At 37.4% G+C, this 19321-nt stretch overlaps 1 protein-coding gene across 1 annotated transcript in view; it reads right to left on the minus strand.

Moving 5' to 3' along the window:
• Positions 1-704: 704 nt before the first annotated feature.
• Positions 705-19321, minus strand: part of cog6 (component of oligomeric golgi complex 6) — a 42503-nt gene continuing 23886 nt past the window's right edge. The window contains exons 9-19 of the mRNA XM_053507947.1: positions 16020-16148; positions 14951-15042; positions 14511-14575; positions 14198-14289; positions 14003-14120; positions 12321-12452; positions 11413-11580; positions 10842-10949; positions 5563-5616; positions 4382-4461; positions 705-1497 (exon numbers count right to left, since the gene is read on the minus strand). Coding sequence (XP_053363922.1) covers positions 1350-1497; positions 4382-4461; positions 5563-5616; positions 10842-10949; positions 11413-11580; positions 12321-12452; positions 14003-14120; positions 14198-14289; positions 14511-14575; positions 14951-15042; positions 16020-16148 — 1186 coding nt within the window. The 3' untranslated portion in view covers positions 705-1349. The remainder of the gene's footprint in view (positions 1498-4381; positions 4462-5562; positions 5617-10841; positions 10950-11412; positions 11581-12320; positions 12453-14002; positions 14121-14197; positions 14290-14510; positions 14576-14950; positions 15043-16019; positions 16149-19321) is intronic.

Below are 19321 nucleotides of genomic sequence, written 5' to 3' on the forward strand. Positions count from 1 at the left end.
ACAGTTCATTTTGAGAAAGGTTTGATTGTTGCCGTAACTTGATCTAATTTGGCGTCTTTTTTCCTGCCACATGGAGTAACCGTACAATTAAACAAACTGCGTTTGTGGGCTTTTTTCACAGAAGAACACCACATTCAGCAAGACTAGTACCTTGCTTGACTTTTGCTTGAGTGTGGGTTTTCTGATTGAGCCTGGAGCTAAATTGCAAGGCATGTGAACCTCCGCTACAGCTCTAAGGGCTATAGGCATGATTGGGAGAGTCCCTTAACCACAACCATGAGACCCCCTTTCCCAACATCTCCTTCATTGCTTTCCTGTGGTCATCTGGTCTCCCTTTCTTATCCTGCATCTCTGTGAGGGTTTACTACTTGGCCTTTTTCCATTTATATAAAAAAAAAAATATTCTATTATTAGTCAGAGCATAACGGCATTTTTATTTTCTTTTTTTACTACATTGCTTTTCATCAGCTAAATATAGTTGACGAATGAGGCCTGGCAGGCAGTTTGCCTGCAATTAAATGATGGCGTGACTAGCAATCAGGCATGACTAGTGATCACGACATAAAAGCACCATTGTGTGAGAGAATCTATGCTATTGGCTGCTTTCTCAGCTGGTCAGCCACAAAATTTTATTTAACTATCCCTTTGAAAAAAAAAAAGGCACAAGAGAAGGGGGAAACAAAAAACACAGCAAGACACCAGTGTGTGGACATTTTGATGCCATTTAATGAAGTTTAATTAACAAGAAGAAATGAAGAACTGTTTAAGATTGCAGAGCAGAGTCGTGTGTGTGTGTGTGTGTGTGTGTGGTTGTAAATTTGTATACAAGAGGCATTAAAGTTTTGCATATAATATTTATTACAAAAAGTTTGTGCCTATGCTCATGTGTAGTGTGAAAACGGTCTGAAGATTTTTCTTTCAAGTTTCCCGGCAGGAATCTACGCTCGTGTCGAGAGGAACATTCTATTCCCTTTTTTTGTTTTTCCTCAGCATGAGTTGTTCTCTTTCCCTCAGAGAAGTGGTGTTTTACCCACAACAGTGTGGGAGCAGGAGTGTAAGGACACTCGGTGATTTAAAAGTCCACACACACACACACACACACACACACACACACACACACACACACACACACACACACACACAAGAGAGAGGTCATACCCCACCCCTGAATCCACATCATTTGTCTCATATAACAGGCCAGTACCTGATCCTCAGGATATCAGGGTGTGTGTGTGTGTGTGTGTATGATTTTATCCATTGTCCTCTGTATGTATGTACGTATGTATGTATCCAGTATATATATATCTAATATTTATTTTCTGTTCAGGCACACAAGTCTGTGCTGGGTCTCAGGACAGCAGGGTCTGTACCTGCTGAGGGGATCTGTGTAACACAGTCTCAGGTTCTCTGTAGCCATTAGCCGGATTGGTTACGGCTGTGTACACCTCTCCGTACGCACGACACACCAGCTCCGTGGACTGCTTAAAGATCTGCTCTCTGAAACAGTAAATCAGTTATCAGTTGCCAGTTTGATCAAAGATTTATCTCTCTGTAAATCAGGACGATGTAATTAATGTGGTGTTAGTGTTACAGTAAGCAGGTCAAATTTAAATAACAATCAGCAGCAATGCCACTTGTAATACAACACTACAGTAACCAGCGTAGCTCTTTAAACCAATTAAATGTGAAACAGCACACATCCTTATTTTTTTTTTTACGCTGCTTTGATTTTCACTTTTTAACAATTGTTACAGCATGAGCATCATCACCTTAAAATGTGCATTCTGAAGCAATACTTTTTTGTCCTTACTATTTTCACTTTAAATCAAGTGTTCTTGAAATCCTAGGGCTCTTATGCAAGTTAATTTACAAGGCAAAATAGATACTTCTTACTATTCACCTTTTCTTTTTGACCTTCTAAGTGCTTGTTGAAAATTTCAAATGTCATGCAAATCCTCTCTTGCCCAGCTTGAACTAATCAGTTTTTTTCTTGCACTTTGTTAAATTTGCTTCTAAACATCAAGTTATTACTAAACATTTATAAACTATTTAATACTATCTACACAGCAAGGAAGGAGGAAGACTGGCATAGCACCTTCACTTTTACTTGTTCCACTTATAACAATGTGTTAGACTCATGTGCTTTCTTATTACTATCCTACCGTCCAGTTGTTGTTTTTTTACATTGCTGGTAAAATGTCATGTCATTGACAAACGTTACACAATCAAATACGCCCCCACACAGGTCATAAAGAAAAATTGGTATTTCTGTCCCAAATTGTCCCATTCACAAGGTTAATAGTGTCTGCGCTGAAAGTTACATACATTATGAAAGTTATTACAAAACATAAGCAAAACAAGAGTAAGAATACAGGAGTTCGCGCTTTCCAAAAGCAAATCCTTATTTTAATCCAAATAACATCACAGGGTTAAGGTAGCGTGAGAATGAATTTGGCGCAAAAAAAAGTACAATTACTTTTTTTTTCCTAATACAATTTAATGACAAATATAATTTGACCCAAACACACAATTTTCCCATGTTTACAATCTACCCTGAGTACATGAGGATAATCACAAGTGACTATAAGGGTGGCTGTAGTTGATGCACCACTTACCACATACCAACTATAAACAACATACTGTAAACTGTTTTAAGCTGTTGGTGGAATAAGCCTATATCCAGGGTGCTCAACTGAGCGCCGAAGTATGCTTACTAGAAAAAGCTAACAGTGCCACCTGCAGCTCCCTGAGAGATTAGCTCTTGTAGTAAAACATAAGACAATGTCAGGTTTTTAAAAATTTGCAACTGAAAACTACATTTCCGTACTCGCTATATGCATTTTGTGAATATTATTAAAAGTTTGTAAATGTATGTTATGAAATGCATAACACTTATGTTTATCCCTGGTTTGAAAAACAATGTCTCTGGTTAACTCTCTCAGAAAGCCATGTAGTCGTGCCACATGTAGCGGTTATGTGTAGGCGAGTGAGACTCTGTGCTTGAAAGAGGTGGGAGAGAGCGGTGGGGGTGGGGGGGGGACAGAGGGGGAGGGAGAGGGAGAAATGGACCAGGGGATAATTAGCTGTGGTTGGCCCATCCACGATTCCATTTCCATTAATAGAGAACATTAACCTGAGGCACACTGAGTGCTCCTCGGCCCTGCTACATTTCCCAGTAACAATGTGACTCAGATAGTCTCTCTTTTTCTCCCTCAAAGAGCAACACCACACTCCTGCTAAAAGCATACTCGTGCAGTGAAGGCGAGTGGGGAGGCGGAACAGATGCACATACAGTCTCTCTTGGTTACCAGACTATTTGGTGTCTATAGTGGGATTGGGTTTTATGTATGATCCTTCAGATTCTATGTAAGCTCTGAGCTCCGATAGCAGCGCTTTGTTGAACAATGCTCATAAGCTGTGCGCTGAGATTAAAGTAAACGAGCACAAACCGAGCTCGTCAGTCCTTGGCAAGACTCTAAGGTTAATTTTTGTGCTTGGTGTCTAAGCAGAACACAATAATAAGACAGGGGGTTGTTAAATGTAGGACTCAGATCTGAATGCGAACCCAGTAAGTATTTCAGAGGATCGAACCATGCAGTAGAAAAATATTGACATAACAGTCCTGCAAAAATCACTGGACTATTATGCTAAAAAAAAGTAAAAAAAAAATCATTTGGTGCAGTAATACAGTAATACATGGAAACGTACAGTATTTATGCTCACAGGCATAACGGCGCCTTGATGAGTGGCCATGATTCCGTCACCAGTTTACTGCTGTATAACTGCTAATCAATGTTATTCAATTCACCCGTCAGTGGTTTTAATGTTATGGCTGATCAGTAAATTGTAGGCTTGCGATTCATCACCTTGAAAACAGCAGCAATCCTGTCAGGTAAGCATGCAACCAGAGTCTTAAGCTCTTTCCTGTCACAGCTCGACTCAGTGGGTGTAACTGAGCTCTAGTTCGTGGCCTATTTTAATGTTTGACCCACTGTTCTAAATAATCCCACGAGATTTCATATTAGACTAAGGTTTGTTAATTTTTAATGCCTGTCAGCGTGTAACAGTGTTCCGTCATGGCCACTACCTTACAATTGTCTGATAGATCATCTATCAAATTTAATGTTGCCTTCTGCTTGAAGCTGACAGACCAGGAACAAATAAACCAGGTTTATATCAAATGACACTTATCCAGATGTGAAACCTTCTATCAGTGCATGTGAATCATTTTATGTCCAAGGAGCTAATTATTTAATCGTGCATAAACGGGTATGAAAAACTTCTACTGAAGAGCAGCACTACGACCACAAGCCTCCAAACAAAGGAGTTCACAAATAGAAAAGTAAAATGCATTGTGCTGTAAGAAGAAGGAAAGGCTCACTTGATAGCTGCACTGAGAAGAAAGTTGAACTGAGGCATCACGAAGGTGTCAGGAGACGACAAGTAGCGGTCGAACTGGACCTGTGTGTGAAAAACAGCGTCAGATAAAATACAGTATATATGTGTGTGTGTTGGTGAATAAAAACTGATGAGAGAAGTGGAATGACAAGTTTAAGGTGAAAATAGGAGGAATATATGTACATTATTAGGGGTGACAATACAGTGGTACCTCGGCATATGAATTTAAGGTAAAATTTAAAATTTTGAATTTTCACACAGGAAATAATGAGAATGCAGATAATTTGTTCCAGCCACCCAAAAATATTACCCATTTCCAACAGTATAATTATCTTTGCATATTTAAAAAAAATTTAAACATTTAGAAACCGGCTGCTTTAAAGATGAAACTGAAAATGGCTCCATTTTCCCCTTGATGCCCTCTTTGATAAGGACAGCATCAGTCACATTATAAACCTAGAGATAATTTTTTTATATGGCATTATGTACTTTATAATCAATGACGTACTTCCCTGTCAGTTGTTTTAGTCCTGCGTTTTTATTCTCCAAATCACAAGGGGAATAGTGGTGACGCAAGGAGGTCAGCTGACCATGTTTAAACGTATGGCGCGAAGCCAACACTTCATTGTTGTTTATACGCACACGACCGGTCGCCATTAAGACTCTGAATCCTCTGGTTTCTTTGCAGATACATCACCACTCACCATTACTCACCACTGGGGCAGTGTCACAGAATAGCGTTTTTTTCATCATCATGCTCCCGGATTGACTCATAAAGCCAACGAGGGAGATACATACTCCCGCACACACTCATACAGTACACAGTATTTGAGACTACACGTACCTGTACACACCGAAATATTTTGCACATACTTATAAATAGTTGTATTTTGTGCACTGCTGTGTCTGTTTTGTATTTTGGGTTTGGTATATTGAGTGTTTTTCTTTTTTGTGAAGTGTGCGAAACCGGTAGTACATGTGACGTTTTTCCCCCTGCTCCTAAGCTTTCTTGTAGCATTTCAAAGATCTCACTGACCTACAAGATTTTAATCGCAATACTGAAATTTATTAACCGTAATTTACTCTGCTAGCATACCGTACAACCTAAGGGAAACTGAATGGAATTTAAGGACTACGATGCGATCTTTTTGTTAACAGACTTACCATTGCTGCCTTTAGAGATGAACCGTCCATACTTGCAAGGCTGCAAAGCAGACCCTGAAAGAAAGAGAGACTTTCTATGTTCAAACATTCAGATCAGGGGTGATTCCCATGTTATTGATCTGACATTGGGATTCATCTGTAAACTAAAAGCCTCAGAGCAAGGACAATTTACAGTAAGTAGCAGTGATTTAATGTGCAGAACTTGTAATCTTTGGAGCGAAAAACAAACAAATCCTCAAAATTCATATGGTCTTTTACATTCTGAATATAACAAGGATTTTATCTGTGTATCAGGTATTCTACAAACTGTGAATTGTAAATACAGTTACAGAAAATATCACACTTGTACCATGAAAGAGCCTTGAATGAACACAAAGTGTAGATTTGAAAATGTTAGTCATGTTTGGAATAAATAATTTAGGATAAACTGGTATTAAGGATGTGACATTTTCACCTTCTGGATGTAACATGTCTGCAACAGTTCACTACTAACTATATAAAGAACATGCTTGAATAGTAAATGTTAACATAAAACATTTGTAATAATAATAATAATAATAATATATATATATATATATATATATATATATATATAATATTCAAAAATCAGTAACTACTGCAGTCATTTTGTCTGGTCATGTCCTCCGTTTATCTTTTTTTTTTTTTTTTTTTTTTTTTTAAAGTTTTCATTATTTTTGTGCCTCTTTGATGCTTAACCTTGATTCACAGTAAATATAAGCAGATGTAGTATTTGTAGTGTATCTGAAGTGTTCAGTAGGAACCCTATGAATTATGCCTACTTTTTCCCATGGTAAGCATTTACCTAGAATTCCCCTCAAGTCTGATTTTATATATTTATTTTATTTTATTTTATTTTTTAGATCTGATTTGAGCAAGAAAAGTGGCTTTGAACCCACACACAAATGTGACCTGAATTCGATTTGATAGGAAGATTTTAGGAGTAATTTCAACCGGTGACATCAGTTTTTGAGGGGTCACTATGTGAATGCTCTTCTTGGATAATGTGGAGAGAAACCAGAAGGAAAGCAGGTCAGAGGTAAACCACAGACTGTTACAATCATTGGGGAAATTAGGACATAAATATAACTGCAGTGGAGAAACCAGTAACAAAACAGAATGCACCACTCTCTTTAAGCACTGTTAGTTCGATGCAGATTTATTTCTATCATAGCTCACAATTGTATTTGTGTAATAATCACAAAGCAGCTTCACAGAAATCGAATTTTTTTTAAAGCTATAAGCTATTAGAATAGGTTTCAATATCTGATATTATCAAAAGAATACGCTATAAACATTTCTTTCATTATGCCATGTTGTCTGATAACACTAGACCTGGATTGATAACGGAACTGCTTTACTCATTTATAACCTGCTGCTAATGCACAGTTCAATTGCTGTGACACAGTTACAGGTACGTATCGTTTGAGAATTTTACAATGGCTTTGAACAAACCAATCAGGGCTCCCGTTTTATAATTGCATTTCCACAAAATGTAGATTTTCAAAGGAATAAACCTTCCATTAGCCTACATTACTTTGTTCCCATGACAACCAATGTGGCTACACGAGCAAATGTGACTATAATCCAAACGCACCAATTGTTTTGGTTATTTGTAATTTGCCTTGCGTCCGATATATCCGAAGAGTAAATCGCTGTTGCCTGAACGCTGTTGTCTGAACATCGCCTGAACACATCACTCATCAACAAGAGGTCAAGAGGAGGTGCACAGTTGACCAAAAGCCTCAGGAGTAGAACTATGTCTTGGCCAATTTTTTTAACATAATCAATAACGGACCAGAAATATATGGAGCCACTTACCAAAAAAAAAAAAAAAAAAAGTTTGCACTAACTTTATGCCTGTAAGAAAATTACAGGCTTAAAGTTGGTGCTAACTTTTTTTTTAGAGCTTTTCAGTCTTTAAGCCTGTAAGAAAAGTACAATAAATGTCTGGCACAAATAAAGTGTGCAGAAATTCTGGTGAAATGACTTTTTATTTCCAGGCAGATTCACAGAACATTGTTTCTGTTAGAAGTCTGAGTAATAGAGAACGGGAGGCACCAATAATTAATGCCAAGTGTTGACAGAGAAGCCACTGAAGCAGGAGGCGAGACAGTTGTGTTCTGCACTTGTGGACAGCAGGTGTCTTGAGACAGTTAGTCACCCTGCAGCCTCTCATGGGGGGAGTGGGCAGAGGACTGGCAAGGGAACAACCAGACTGCCCGACTGTGCCAAGGCCACTTTCTCTCTCCCTCACTCTATGCCTTTTTCTTTGTCTGGTGCTCTTGCTGCTCTTGAATGTTCTCTTTATACTAAGTACTATTAATATAGATTCTTTTGGGCAGATTGAAATAGACTTCTGTGGCGATAATCTACACCCTGGTACTGAACGTGAAGACAAAATGCCAAACACATGGATAAACCATGTCACTTAATACACTAAGAGCTAACAAAAATGGTTCCTTCTTTTTGCCTTTTGCATTTTACAATGAGGAAAGACCAATGTGAAAGCCAAGCTGGCAAACTAAAACTGAGTGCTTTTATGAATTATGCTGGTTGCTACCAGATTGCTGTTGAAATCTTAAATCATATTGCTTAAAAGATATCAGTCAATTTTTCTCTTGGGTGACTTTGGGCAAAAGGCAAGCTCGCAGGTGGGGAACGAGAATTAACCTACGATGCAGGTCTTTGGACTTTGAGAGAAAACCCACCAGGCACAGGAAAAACATGCAACTTTACACACAGACCCTCAACGCTGGAGGTATGAGGCTACAGTGCTAACCAATACACTGCAACGCCACCTATTAAGGAGCACATTTATAAAAAAATATGTTGGGCATTGGCCACAATTGCCCTGTGTTACTGTGTTAACAAAGTACAGTAACTGTTGATATTGGGATATTGAGACTTATTAATGATTAACATTTAAGGAAGGAGTCTCCAGTGTCAGTGATTTGTAATGCTTAGAGGTAAAGCTGTTCCATTAAGTTTTCCCCCAGGGGAAAGAATAAGAACAGAGGCTGTTACAATATGTGGTGCTATTATAGTTATAGTAAGTGATAAAACTGTCTTGAAAACATATAAATATACAAAATAAAATGTGAATATAACTACAAATGGATTAAAAGCATATGTTGTTATTTAATAAGTAAAAATGCAATAGTTAGGAAACTGCCCTGGTTTACAGTAAATAATAAATACAACAGATAGCAAAATGCCTTTATAGGAAAATATTAGGGGTAATAATAATAATAATAATAATAATTCTACAGTACTTCACATCAATGCTGAAAACCACTGCAGAACCTCACTATATACTATTTATTTCTAATTTATTTGTGATAATGCCTTCTGCAGAATACAAGTATATTCTTATAATTAATTATTACTGAAATTTTATCTACAGTAACATAGTATTTACACCTGAGCCATTCTGCACTTGCTCTGTAGTTCATCAGGTCACACTGCCGTATGCATGATATAGGTGTTAGACTGCAGACTAAGCAACAATGGTAGATGAAGCAATAACTCACCTGTTTTGTCATGTGGATCAAAGTTTAATAAACATGTACCCAAAACCACCAGGCTCTTGGGTCAAGTTTATTCTCAAATTTACATGTAGGCATCAATCAGCAAGTATGTGGCTACTATTTTGTTGCAAAAAAAAAGAATGAACATCTTCAAACTCCATCAAAACAGCAAGGGAGGAAATGTAACTTTGCATTTTCAGATGTTTGATAAATGGGTGCATGTAGTAATTTATTCCGCTTTCCCTCCAGCCTTTACAATCTCAGGTCATTTCCTGTAGTCTTAAAAATTTGAGATGAAGATGGTGCTTTCAGATCTATTAATGAGAGCTTTACCACAGAGTAACCATGGGAACAAGGTGTAACGAGAGGCTATGTTAACAAAAGAGACTATTCCTGTAAAATGAAGGGGAGGGGGGGGGGGGGGGCATGAGCCCTGAGTGACTGGGATGAGCGCCAGTTGACAGTGCACTGATTACAGACAATATGATGGCCATAAAATGAGCTTTAAATATAATGAGGCTGAGAGAAGCTTTACTGCAACACACACTGCAAAACAAGCTTTTAAGCCTTCTACATTCATATCTCGAAGGTGTGCTTGAAGAAAACAAGATGGGCCCTTTTTTACATACTGCTTTTTAGTTGCAGGTCTGAAATACATTTGACTGATCATTTGGGAATGATATAGAAACAATTATAAAGAAACATTAATGGGAATAAACAAAGGGATAATAGGGAACAGGAGTGGCTTTAATGAACCAGAGGTTAAACTTTAATTCACATGACTGTGTACTGTATATACTGTACCTGTACACATCTTCCCATAAAGGCTACTTCCAGTGAAAGAGCAAGACTTAAGGTGTTTTTTTAAGAAGTGGTTTCAGGTCCATTCAGGTCTCTTAGTAAGCTAATGGACTGAAGATAGTTTTCAAAATAACCATTTCAATAGCCATCACAGTCCAAAGAGAACTTCTAATCGAAGAAGTGGATGATATACTGTATATGCAATAGCTAGAAAAAGCGTAAACTGTAATAGGAGTTCGTATTTAGGAGTAGTTTATTTATAATATTATAAAGGACAACCAAGGAAAAATATGTGTTCGGATGGCAGCAAAGGCAATCAGACTCTTTCTGTACTTTCAGATTGTGAATGCTACGGTAACGGCTGAAGCGTTGTACTGAACACTGATTTTGACTAATGTGTGCTGTGACAGTTTTTTTTTTTTTTTTTTTTTAATACACAATTATGTCAAAAGTTTGGACACACCTTATAATTCCTTGGTCTTTCCTGATTTTTATTCTAAATGAAGTTTTGGTCTTGCCCTTCTGGGATGGTCTTTAAGACAGCCAGTTTCATCATGGTGCTTGATAGGTTTTGCAAATACATTCAACAATACTGTTCTTGCAAGAACTATTCCAGAAGAGGAGGAATATTTCATCTCAGGTATTTTTGAGATGAAATAGAAAATACATCTCAAAAATACATAAGATTTAAAAAGCATTTAAATACTGTACAAGTTTTTACAATTTTCGTGCTTCAGAGTTCCAACTGACAGTTGTTGTTGTTGTTGTTATTGTTACTTAATTTTGTAATGGCGTATGCGTTATTTCATAGTATTAAAAATGACCAATATTGTTTTAGAATGTAAAGAATAAATCCAAACTTTTGACTGGTACTGTATATAACAAATTTAGACCACATTTAAACGGACTGAGCCGTAAAGGTGCACGTACCTGCTCAGCGCTGTGCTGCTGTACACAGTTGTAAATGTAACCGAGTCCTGCTCGTGTCAGTACGTAAGATGCCTGCTCATTGATCAGAGTGTCCAAATGAGCCTCGATCTGACACACGCAACAAAACAAAAAGAAATCCAAGCAATCACACACCTGCGTCCTCCATCATTATCTTTCAACGGCTGTATTGCAGCCAGAAATTAGAAGGTCTTCATGGAAACAGCATTCATACAGGGAAGGTCAGAAATTCTGCAGCACTGGCACATGTGTGAGCTAATACACATGATTACATTGTTTACGACTTTTTTTTTTTAATCCAAAAAACAAAATATAACCTTAGTTTACCTAATATTTTTTAAACAAAGATTGTTAGGGAAAGAATATAATTCCTACAAGAATTCCAAATAAATAAATAAAAAAAAATTAAATGAATGAACCCTGAATACTCCGCCCATACTTTACATTTTCTCTAAATTAAACTGATTCGTATTTACAATAAAGATGCAATGCTCCATTCCCAGTGTACAGTATATACTCCTGAATAAAGACCTTTTTAAAAACATGGTCATACCTGAAACTCAAGCATTTCTAGCCGTTTGTCTGTGAACTCAAAGAGAGCCAGAGTGGTTTTCATCATGTACAGAGAGTTCACCATGTAGGTGGCCATGTCCGCTGTTCCCAGGTTGCTGGCAGACACAGTGCAGAGCTGCAACAGCGGGTCCAGGATGCACGATAATACCTGAGAACCACAACAATATAAAAGGTGATCAAAGTAGAACAAAGCAACTTGGGGGAAAAAAGCAGACAAAACAAGAATATTATAAATAACAAAACAGAAAAGTAATTGTGCATTTTATTTGTTAAATTGATTGAGAAACAAAATATTCGTCATTTTCGGCCACTGTTCTGTTGCTTCCTGTAGCATTACTCAGTACGCTTGGGAAAATTTGAATAAAAGGACACCGAACCATTATGTATTATGCACAACAATAAATCATCGGTTCGTGGAAATAAATAAGACAGCTCCTAAATCTACCACGGAAACGCAAGTCTTCAAAAAAAAAAAAAATAATCCTACCCTGTGTCACAAATAAGGCTTTAGATTGGAAGTCATTTTCTTTCCTGCTCCACATTTTTACCATTTCCATCACGTAGTGTTTACTGTAATCGTTTCCTGTCTGTAAAAGCTCACACCACTTTTGGCCTATTGTACTCTAGCCTTCTGTTATGAAGGAGGATGATGAGAGGTTTATGACTTGTGCTAAAACCTTTAGATTTCTACTGTTGAAATCTATTATACGCAACACAACAGGTTGGTTTTATAGTCTTGAGATTGTTGAGTTCAAGAACAGGAATAGCTGATTTAGTATTCCAGACACTTCTAATGTTTTAGTCCTACAGTAAAAGAGTAAAATAAGCCTAAGAGACAACGGTGTAAGAGAGACGTGAAGTGAATGTTTTAGTAGGCGGAATAATAACCTGAGCAAAATCAGCCTGCCGTGCATCTAGAGGGAGCACAGAGGAGTCATGTGATGCTAGCACTTCCCTAAGAAGAGACAGAGTCTGGGTAAGGGATGCTGTGGGGCCCAGGTCAGGAGGAGGCAGCTCCACCTGAATATATATACACATATGAGAGAGAGAGAGAGAGAGAGAGAGAGAGAGAGAGAGAGCGAGAGAGAGAATCAATAAACATAGGAACAGGAAATAAAAAATACATCTCAAAAATATATGAGATTTAAAAAGCATTTACATACTGTACAAGTTTTAACAATTATTTCACTAACAAATTAAACAGTATAACCGATATTTATGATATTTTAAAAACTCTTCTTAGACATTACACACACTTACTACTTTACTTTTCTATGTTTCTTAAAAAAACATAACAGTACAAAATAGATAATATAAAAAAAATGTTTTTTTTTTATAAAAACAAGTAATAATAAATATTTAGCAAGTAATACAAATCCTGTTCTGTTGTCAGTTAGTTTCACAGTTTATTGGGAGCTCTTTTTTTTTTTCGTTTTTGTCGTGAAAGGGCATGACATTTTCCAATCCATTTGACCCAGTTTCCAGTAATAAATATTTGACTTCCTTTAACTGATTATTATTAGTACTTTTTTTTATTAGGTAAAAACAGTATATTAAATATGACTCTCTCATTTCCGCTAAGTGCCCTCTTCACACGCTCACACGTATCTGCCGAACATAAGAGAGTGTAACGAACCCTTCCAGGGCTTACTAATAAAAGTGAGCTATTCTATCCATCTCTCCACGCCAGCCAGCCCTGCTTCTCTGAAGCATCTAATGGAGCTCATTAGCTCTGGCCAGCGTTCCTGGCACCTGCCACTGGCCCCTGATATGTAACCTCCCTGAGCCTGAGCTTATTCAATTAGTGTGCTGCTAAGGTGACGATTCTCTCTGTAGAGCGGGCAAGACCACCTTGTTGTTTCAATTGATCGACCTGTCGATGAAACCGCCTTCCGAGGAAGTCCGACCGTGTTCGCTGATATTTTGGTGGTAATTTAAGAGGTGCCGGTGTGAGGTTGCTGTTTGGTTGCCTGGTGTAATCGTTTAAGCTAAAGCGTGTGGCCCTGCTGTTTACAAGTTGTACACGTTATCCCGAGGTTATTGACCTTATAGATTTAGTAATGAGAGACAAAAAGGATACTACAGGTCTTAGGGAGATTGTGATTTAGAATTTACCTGCTGTTGAATTCTATATTGATTGTCCAGACACAATGTATATTACGATAGCTTTTGATTATATGGAACTTTTATATTTCGAGTCCAAATTGGTAATAATTATGAAAGCAAGGCAAATTAAAGATTACTTCAGAAATTCTATTAAATATATAAAACCTGTTTTACAGGTACCTGGGGATGGTCCAAAACAGATTTAACAAAACATGTTGGCATTTTATGAAGGGAAACCCTATAAATTGTATTATTCTTCATGCAAATTCTAAACAAATATTAACCTTATAAATAAAATTATAGTTAAAAATAACTACAGAGCTTCCTAATATTCTCACGTTATTTAAATTGCATTTATAGTAAGTATCAGTTCCTCCTCAAAACAGTTTCAGGTTTCATAATCTTTCTCGTTTTAAAATACGCAGAATACATCATAGTAAACAAGTCCAAATGAATCTATTTACCTTGTCCATGAGGCGACTGGCATGAAGACTGAGGCTGTTGAAGAACATCTTCTTACTGAGAACATGCATCTCCTCTATAGTAATCAATAAAGATGCAACACTTGTGCCAATGATTCCACTGAGGATAAATGAGAGGGAAAAAAGGGTAAGATTATAAATCTAGCATGCTCATCAGTAGGTAAAACCCAGACGGACCTGATGGTGTGGTGGTAGAACTTGAGCAGATTGGAGAGTTTGTAAAGCAGCACAGCTCCTGGTTCGGCAACAATCACCTGCTCAATCCTCACCTGCATCGAACACATAAAAACACCAAAAGCATTATGGGAAAATAGAAAGCATCCAAATTGTGAAATTGTCCAAATTGCTGTGGAAAAGTTTGTGCCATCATGGGGAAATAATTAAAGTTACTACAGTACATGACCCAAGAGCTGTTTTATTCCACTTTTACAAGAGAAAATTTGAAACAAATCTATTGCCCATGCACAGCTCATGCACTTTACTCCCTTACCTTAAGTGGTCTACACACTCCTTCGGTTATGTGGCCGACAATCTCCTGCATGCTGTCCTCAACACCTGTACATCCAAACACACACGCACACAGGACAGCATTACTGTTTATACTTTGAATCTGGGATGGGTTTGAATTCAACTAACATGAGCTTACTTTGTAATTAAATAAAATATACAAAGATTTTACATTTAGGATAAATAATTTTTATTATTATTATTATTATTATTATTATTATTATTATTATCAGTATTATTATTATTATTATTATTATTATATTAAAGTGTATATATACAGTACACTGTTTTTTTTTATATATTTTTATAAAAAATGATCCAGCTCTTATCCAATTTTAGATTTTCAAATATCCACAATGTTCAAATTTCAAAATCCTTTCCATGGCAGACTTAAGAGCTATAGTGTATTTTTAGGTCTTGTACCTATCCCTGTAGTTTGTTTGAGCAGAGACTCCAGATGCTCCTTCTCCGAGGCTGTGGTCTGGTGCAGCCATGCCAGCATGTCCCCTACGTACCTAATACATCAAAACACACACAGGCAGCCTAAACATTACACTGTTTGGCATGATTGCCAAGACCTCACACTAAGCGGCTCAGGTTTTGTATATATTTGGCATGTTTTTGTTAAAGAAAGATAGCGAACAAACGGAAAGGTAAGAATATACCATTAGGAGTAAAAAAAAAAAAAAAAAACGTTTTTTTTTTTTTAATAACAGGGATTTTATTTTTCAGTTCTCAATTCAGGATCTTAAAAAGGACGTTTATCTGAAATTCCTATGTCTCCCAAAAAGATAAAATGGTGCACGTTTCCCTAATTCTTTGATAATACACAATTCACAAAAAAATAAAATAAAATAATAATAATTTTTATATATATATAGTGTGTTGGTAAGGAGCATCCCCAGTGCTATATTACTACATATTACTGCTACCAAGCAGCTTGTCATTACCAAAAAGAAAGTTGTTTTCTTTATTACGGACAATCTGTAATTCTGAGAACTGCACACATCATCCTTTTTCAGCCTTCTACTAAGAACCTGATTTCTCCTTTCCAGGCCCTCTGGCACGTTCTGAGAGGAGGATGTTAGAACAGCAACAGGACGGCACGCTTGCAGTATCCAGAAATCCATAGATCTGACCGTCTGCCCTTTCTCTGAACCCCCCTACTCTAACTGATTCCTTGAAGAAGACCTGAGGATTCCCTGGAAGACAATCAGTTTGCTTTTACGGTCTTTAGGGGCATGAATTGAATTTGTCACTTTAAAGACAACCAAAAAATAAAAGGGTCAGTATGAGGATGAGTGCTGTGTGTGTAATGTAATGAGATATGAAGTGGCTTTTAGCGCTAAATGACAACATGGCCCTGAAGATGACCCTCAATTAGCTGTGAAACAACCGGTTTATGTTTTGAGCCGGGGAAAAAAAATTCTATTGAGTTTTCAATGTGCTTTTGAAAGGATGGGTATAAAGTGATTGTATCATTGTGTTTTACCTCATAGGATCATGTGAATGCATCTCTATTGGTCTGGGCGTGCCCCCTGGCCCCCCTCGTGTTAGTGCGTCGATGAAGCCACGGACCACCGCGCTGCGCCTCGCCGTACCAAATTCATCCAAAGTGTATCTGAATCACAGAGAGAGTGGGAGAGAGACAGACAAAAAGAGTGAGAAAAGAATGAAACATTGAAAACAAAGCCCTCCTGTCCACATTTTAACCCTGACCTCCAAAATGAGTAAGAGAAAAATATGTGAGGTTAGAGAGGCCTGGTCGCACACACAAATAAAAAACAATGGAGGCGCTCGGTGTGGTGCGGAAGAGTAGCACTGTTTTGATCTACAGGCTGAGAACTGGGCTGAGCAGACTAAACAGTAGCTCTACAACAGCCACAGAAAAGACAGAGGAGGAGAGGGGGGTGGAGGGACTTGGCACACATCACAGGAATACACTTTCTCATCCATTCTCCACACTGGCCTTGGACTTCAACAGACCATGCCTCAGTCAGGGACTATAGACTCAGAACATTACAGGGGGAGAAACACTCACATAAAGAGGGAACAAATGTGTGTGTGGGGGGTGTGTGTGGAGGGTTAATGTTTATCTGAGGTATAACAATCTGTCTGGAACTATTGTAAGGTTTATCCATGCTTTCCAGACATATACCCCTGATCAGCCACAACAGTAAAACTACCCGCCTGTGTACTGTAGGTCCCTCATCACATCAAAACGGACAGCTCTGACCTGTCAAGGCATAGACTCTACAAGATCTGTGAAGGGGTGCTGTGCTATCTGTAAGTTGGGAGGTGGGGCATCCATGGATCAGACTTGTCCAGCACATCCCACAAACGTTTGAACAGATTGAGACCAAAAGAATTTAGAGGACAAGAGAACACCTTAACCTCTTAGTCATGTTACTCAAATCATTTCTGAACCCTTTGTACAAAGTGACCACCATGCTGAAACAGGCCACTGCAAGGTTGGTAACATCTAGAAAAAACGGCAAGCCTCAAGTTTTCCCAGTGGAAACGTTGCTTTGAGCATCAGATTTGCCTTCTTTACACAGCATATACTACAGTAGTTCCACCTGTTGCCCAATTAGGCAACGCACCTACACGACCATCTACATGATGTAAAAGACAATGTGACTCATCAGACAAGGCCACCATTTTCCTTGCTCAAAGGTCCTGCTCTGATGGTCATATGTCAATTGTAAACATGGGCACTCTAACTGGTCTGAGGCTATGCAGCCCCAGACACAACAAACTGTGATGAACTGTGTTTGGATGCCTTCCTATGACAGCCAGCTTTAACCTGTTTAGCCATTTGTTCAACACTAGCTCCCTTGTATAAATTAACGAGCCTTGGGTACCCATGATCCTGTCATTTTTCATCGGTTGTCTGTGTTTGAACCACATTTGTTAGGTACTAACCACTGGAACATCCAACAAGACTTGCTATCAACTAGCCATCTCAATTTGTAGCAACATTCAGAACTGTATGTTTATTCGCTGCCTTATATATTCCACCCCCTTATGGTCGCACTGTAATAAATTATATTCCTTTCACCGATCAATGATTTGATAGATCTTTGATAGATCTTAATTTTGGGGTTTTAATCACTGACTATACTTTATAAACTTTATAAAAATATAATATTCATATAAAAACATTACTGTCTAAAACTTTAACATCAAATCAGCTGCATTGTTCTACTGTGTTTAGATATATTTAACCGCATAAAAATATATCTAAAAAAAGTGTAATGGAACATAATTTAACACTATCAACACTACACTGCCATATTAGCTGACCTTACATTTCACTAATGCTCCCACAGATTACTCTTTAACTGGAAGTTATTCTTGGAAAACAAGGAAAAGAATTTCAGCAGTTTTCACCAAAGGAGCGATAGTGGGATGTTTTCACACCCTCGCTGTGCGGCAAACAGTGATAAGAAATAACTCTTGGCACAAGGTTTACACTATCTTTGGAAACAGAAAGACATTCACTTTAACAGCACATTCCACTTAGAAATCCCTGATCACATTAAATTGGATTGTTTTTAAGGGGAAAAAAAAACAGTCATGCTAAAACCACGAAGCACAGCAAATTAAAATAGAAAGCATCCAAACATGGCCTTCACACATATTCATATACAGATTGTCCCAGATTTTGATGGTTCAAATTATGATTTTTTTTTAACTGTATCATGGTGCAAAAGCAATATGCATCCAGTAGAAACAGCACATATAAATCTGATCTCAGGCAAGCAATATTGGTACTTCCATAATTAAAAAAAAAAATTGTTCCATTGGTACCATATGGTATAGATGTAGTATATGGTATATGATATATACAGTATATTTATATGGTATATATGGTTCCATTGGTACCATACTTTAAAGTGAGATATTGTTCTAAGCATGTCCAAGATAGGCTAGGATAAACTATGTTGTTTAAAGGTTTTGGTGTATTATAGCCATCAAAATGCATTTATCAGAACTTAAGCCCATACTAAGTAAAGGAGCATCTGTAATTGTTATTTTATTCCATTCAGGTTTATTTAAGAGATTTAAGTTTGAAAGATTTGCAGATAATGTAAAATAAGATAAGAATGTATACAAGCTTATTATAAAATAAACCTAATTATCATTTAAAGAGATTGTCTGAAATGTTTGTCTTGATTTAAACAATTCTGACTGTCAAAATCTTATTTTAATATTTTCATACAAGTCGCACACCCCAGGATTTGATTCACCCACATTTAACTTTAACTACAGCAACATGTACAGTAGTGGCCAATTCATGAGTAAAAATGATTCCTCATGCTCTCAACTCTTTTACAATATCAGTCTTAGAATGTGCCTGTGTCATGAAGGAAATAGAATACTGTGATACACTTTCAGTACATTCAGGTCAACAGCTGACTTCATTTTTATTGACACATAAAAAAGCTGAGTCTAGTCCTGACCTACTGAAGCAACCCCAGATCATAAAAGTGCCTCCAGAGGCTTGTAAAGTGGCCACTATGCATGATGGGAAAAGCATGATGCCATGCACCATTTTACCACATAACCACATGACATTTTTCAATTGCTCCAAAGTTCGATCTTTATTATTTTTTTTATTACAAACTTAAGGTTTTTTTTCTGGTTATTCTCACTAACAACTGGTTTTCTTACAGCCATAAAACTCTTTAGTTCCAATCCTGTGAGTTATTGGTGCACTATGCATAGGCAGATGCTGTTACTTTCAGCACTGAACATAGCTGTGATATCTACTGTCGGTTTGTTTTGATG

The sequence above is a fragment of the Clarias gariepinus genome, chromosome 11 (assembly GCF_024256425.1).
Source record: "Clarias gariepinus isolate MV-2021 ecotype Netherlands chromosome 11, CGAR_prim_01v2, whole genome shotgun sequence".
In the NCBI taxonomy this organism is placed as follows: Eukaryota; Metazoa; Chordata; class Actinopteri; order Siluriformes; family Clariidae; genus Clarias; species Clarias gariepinus.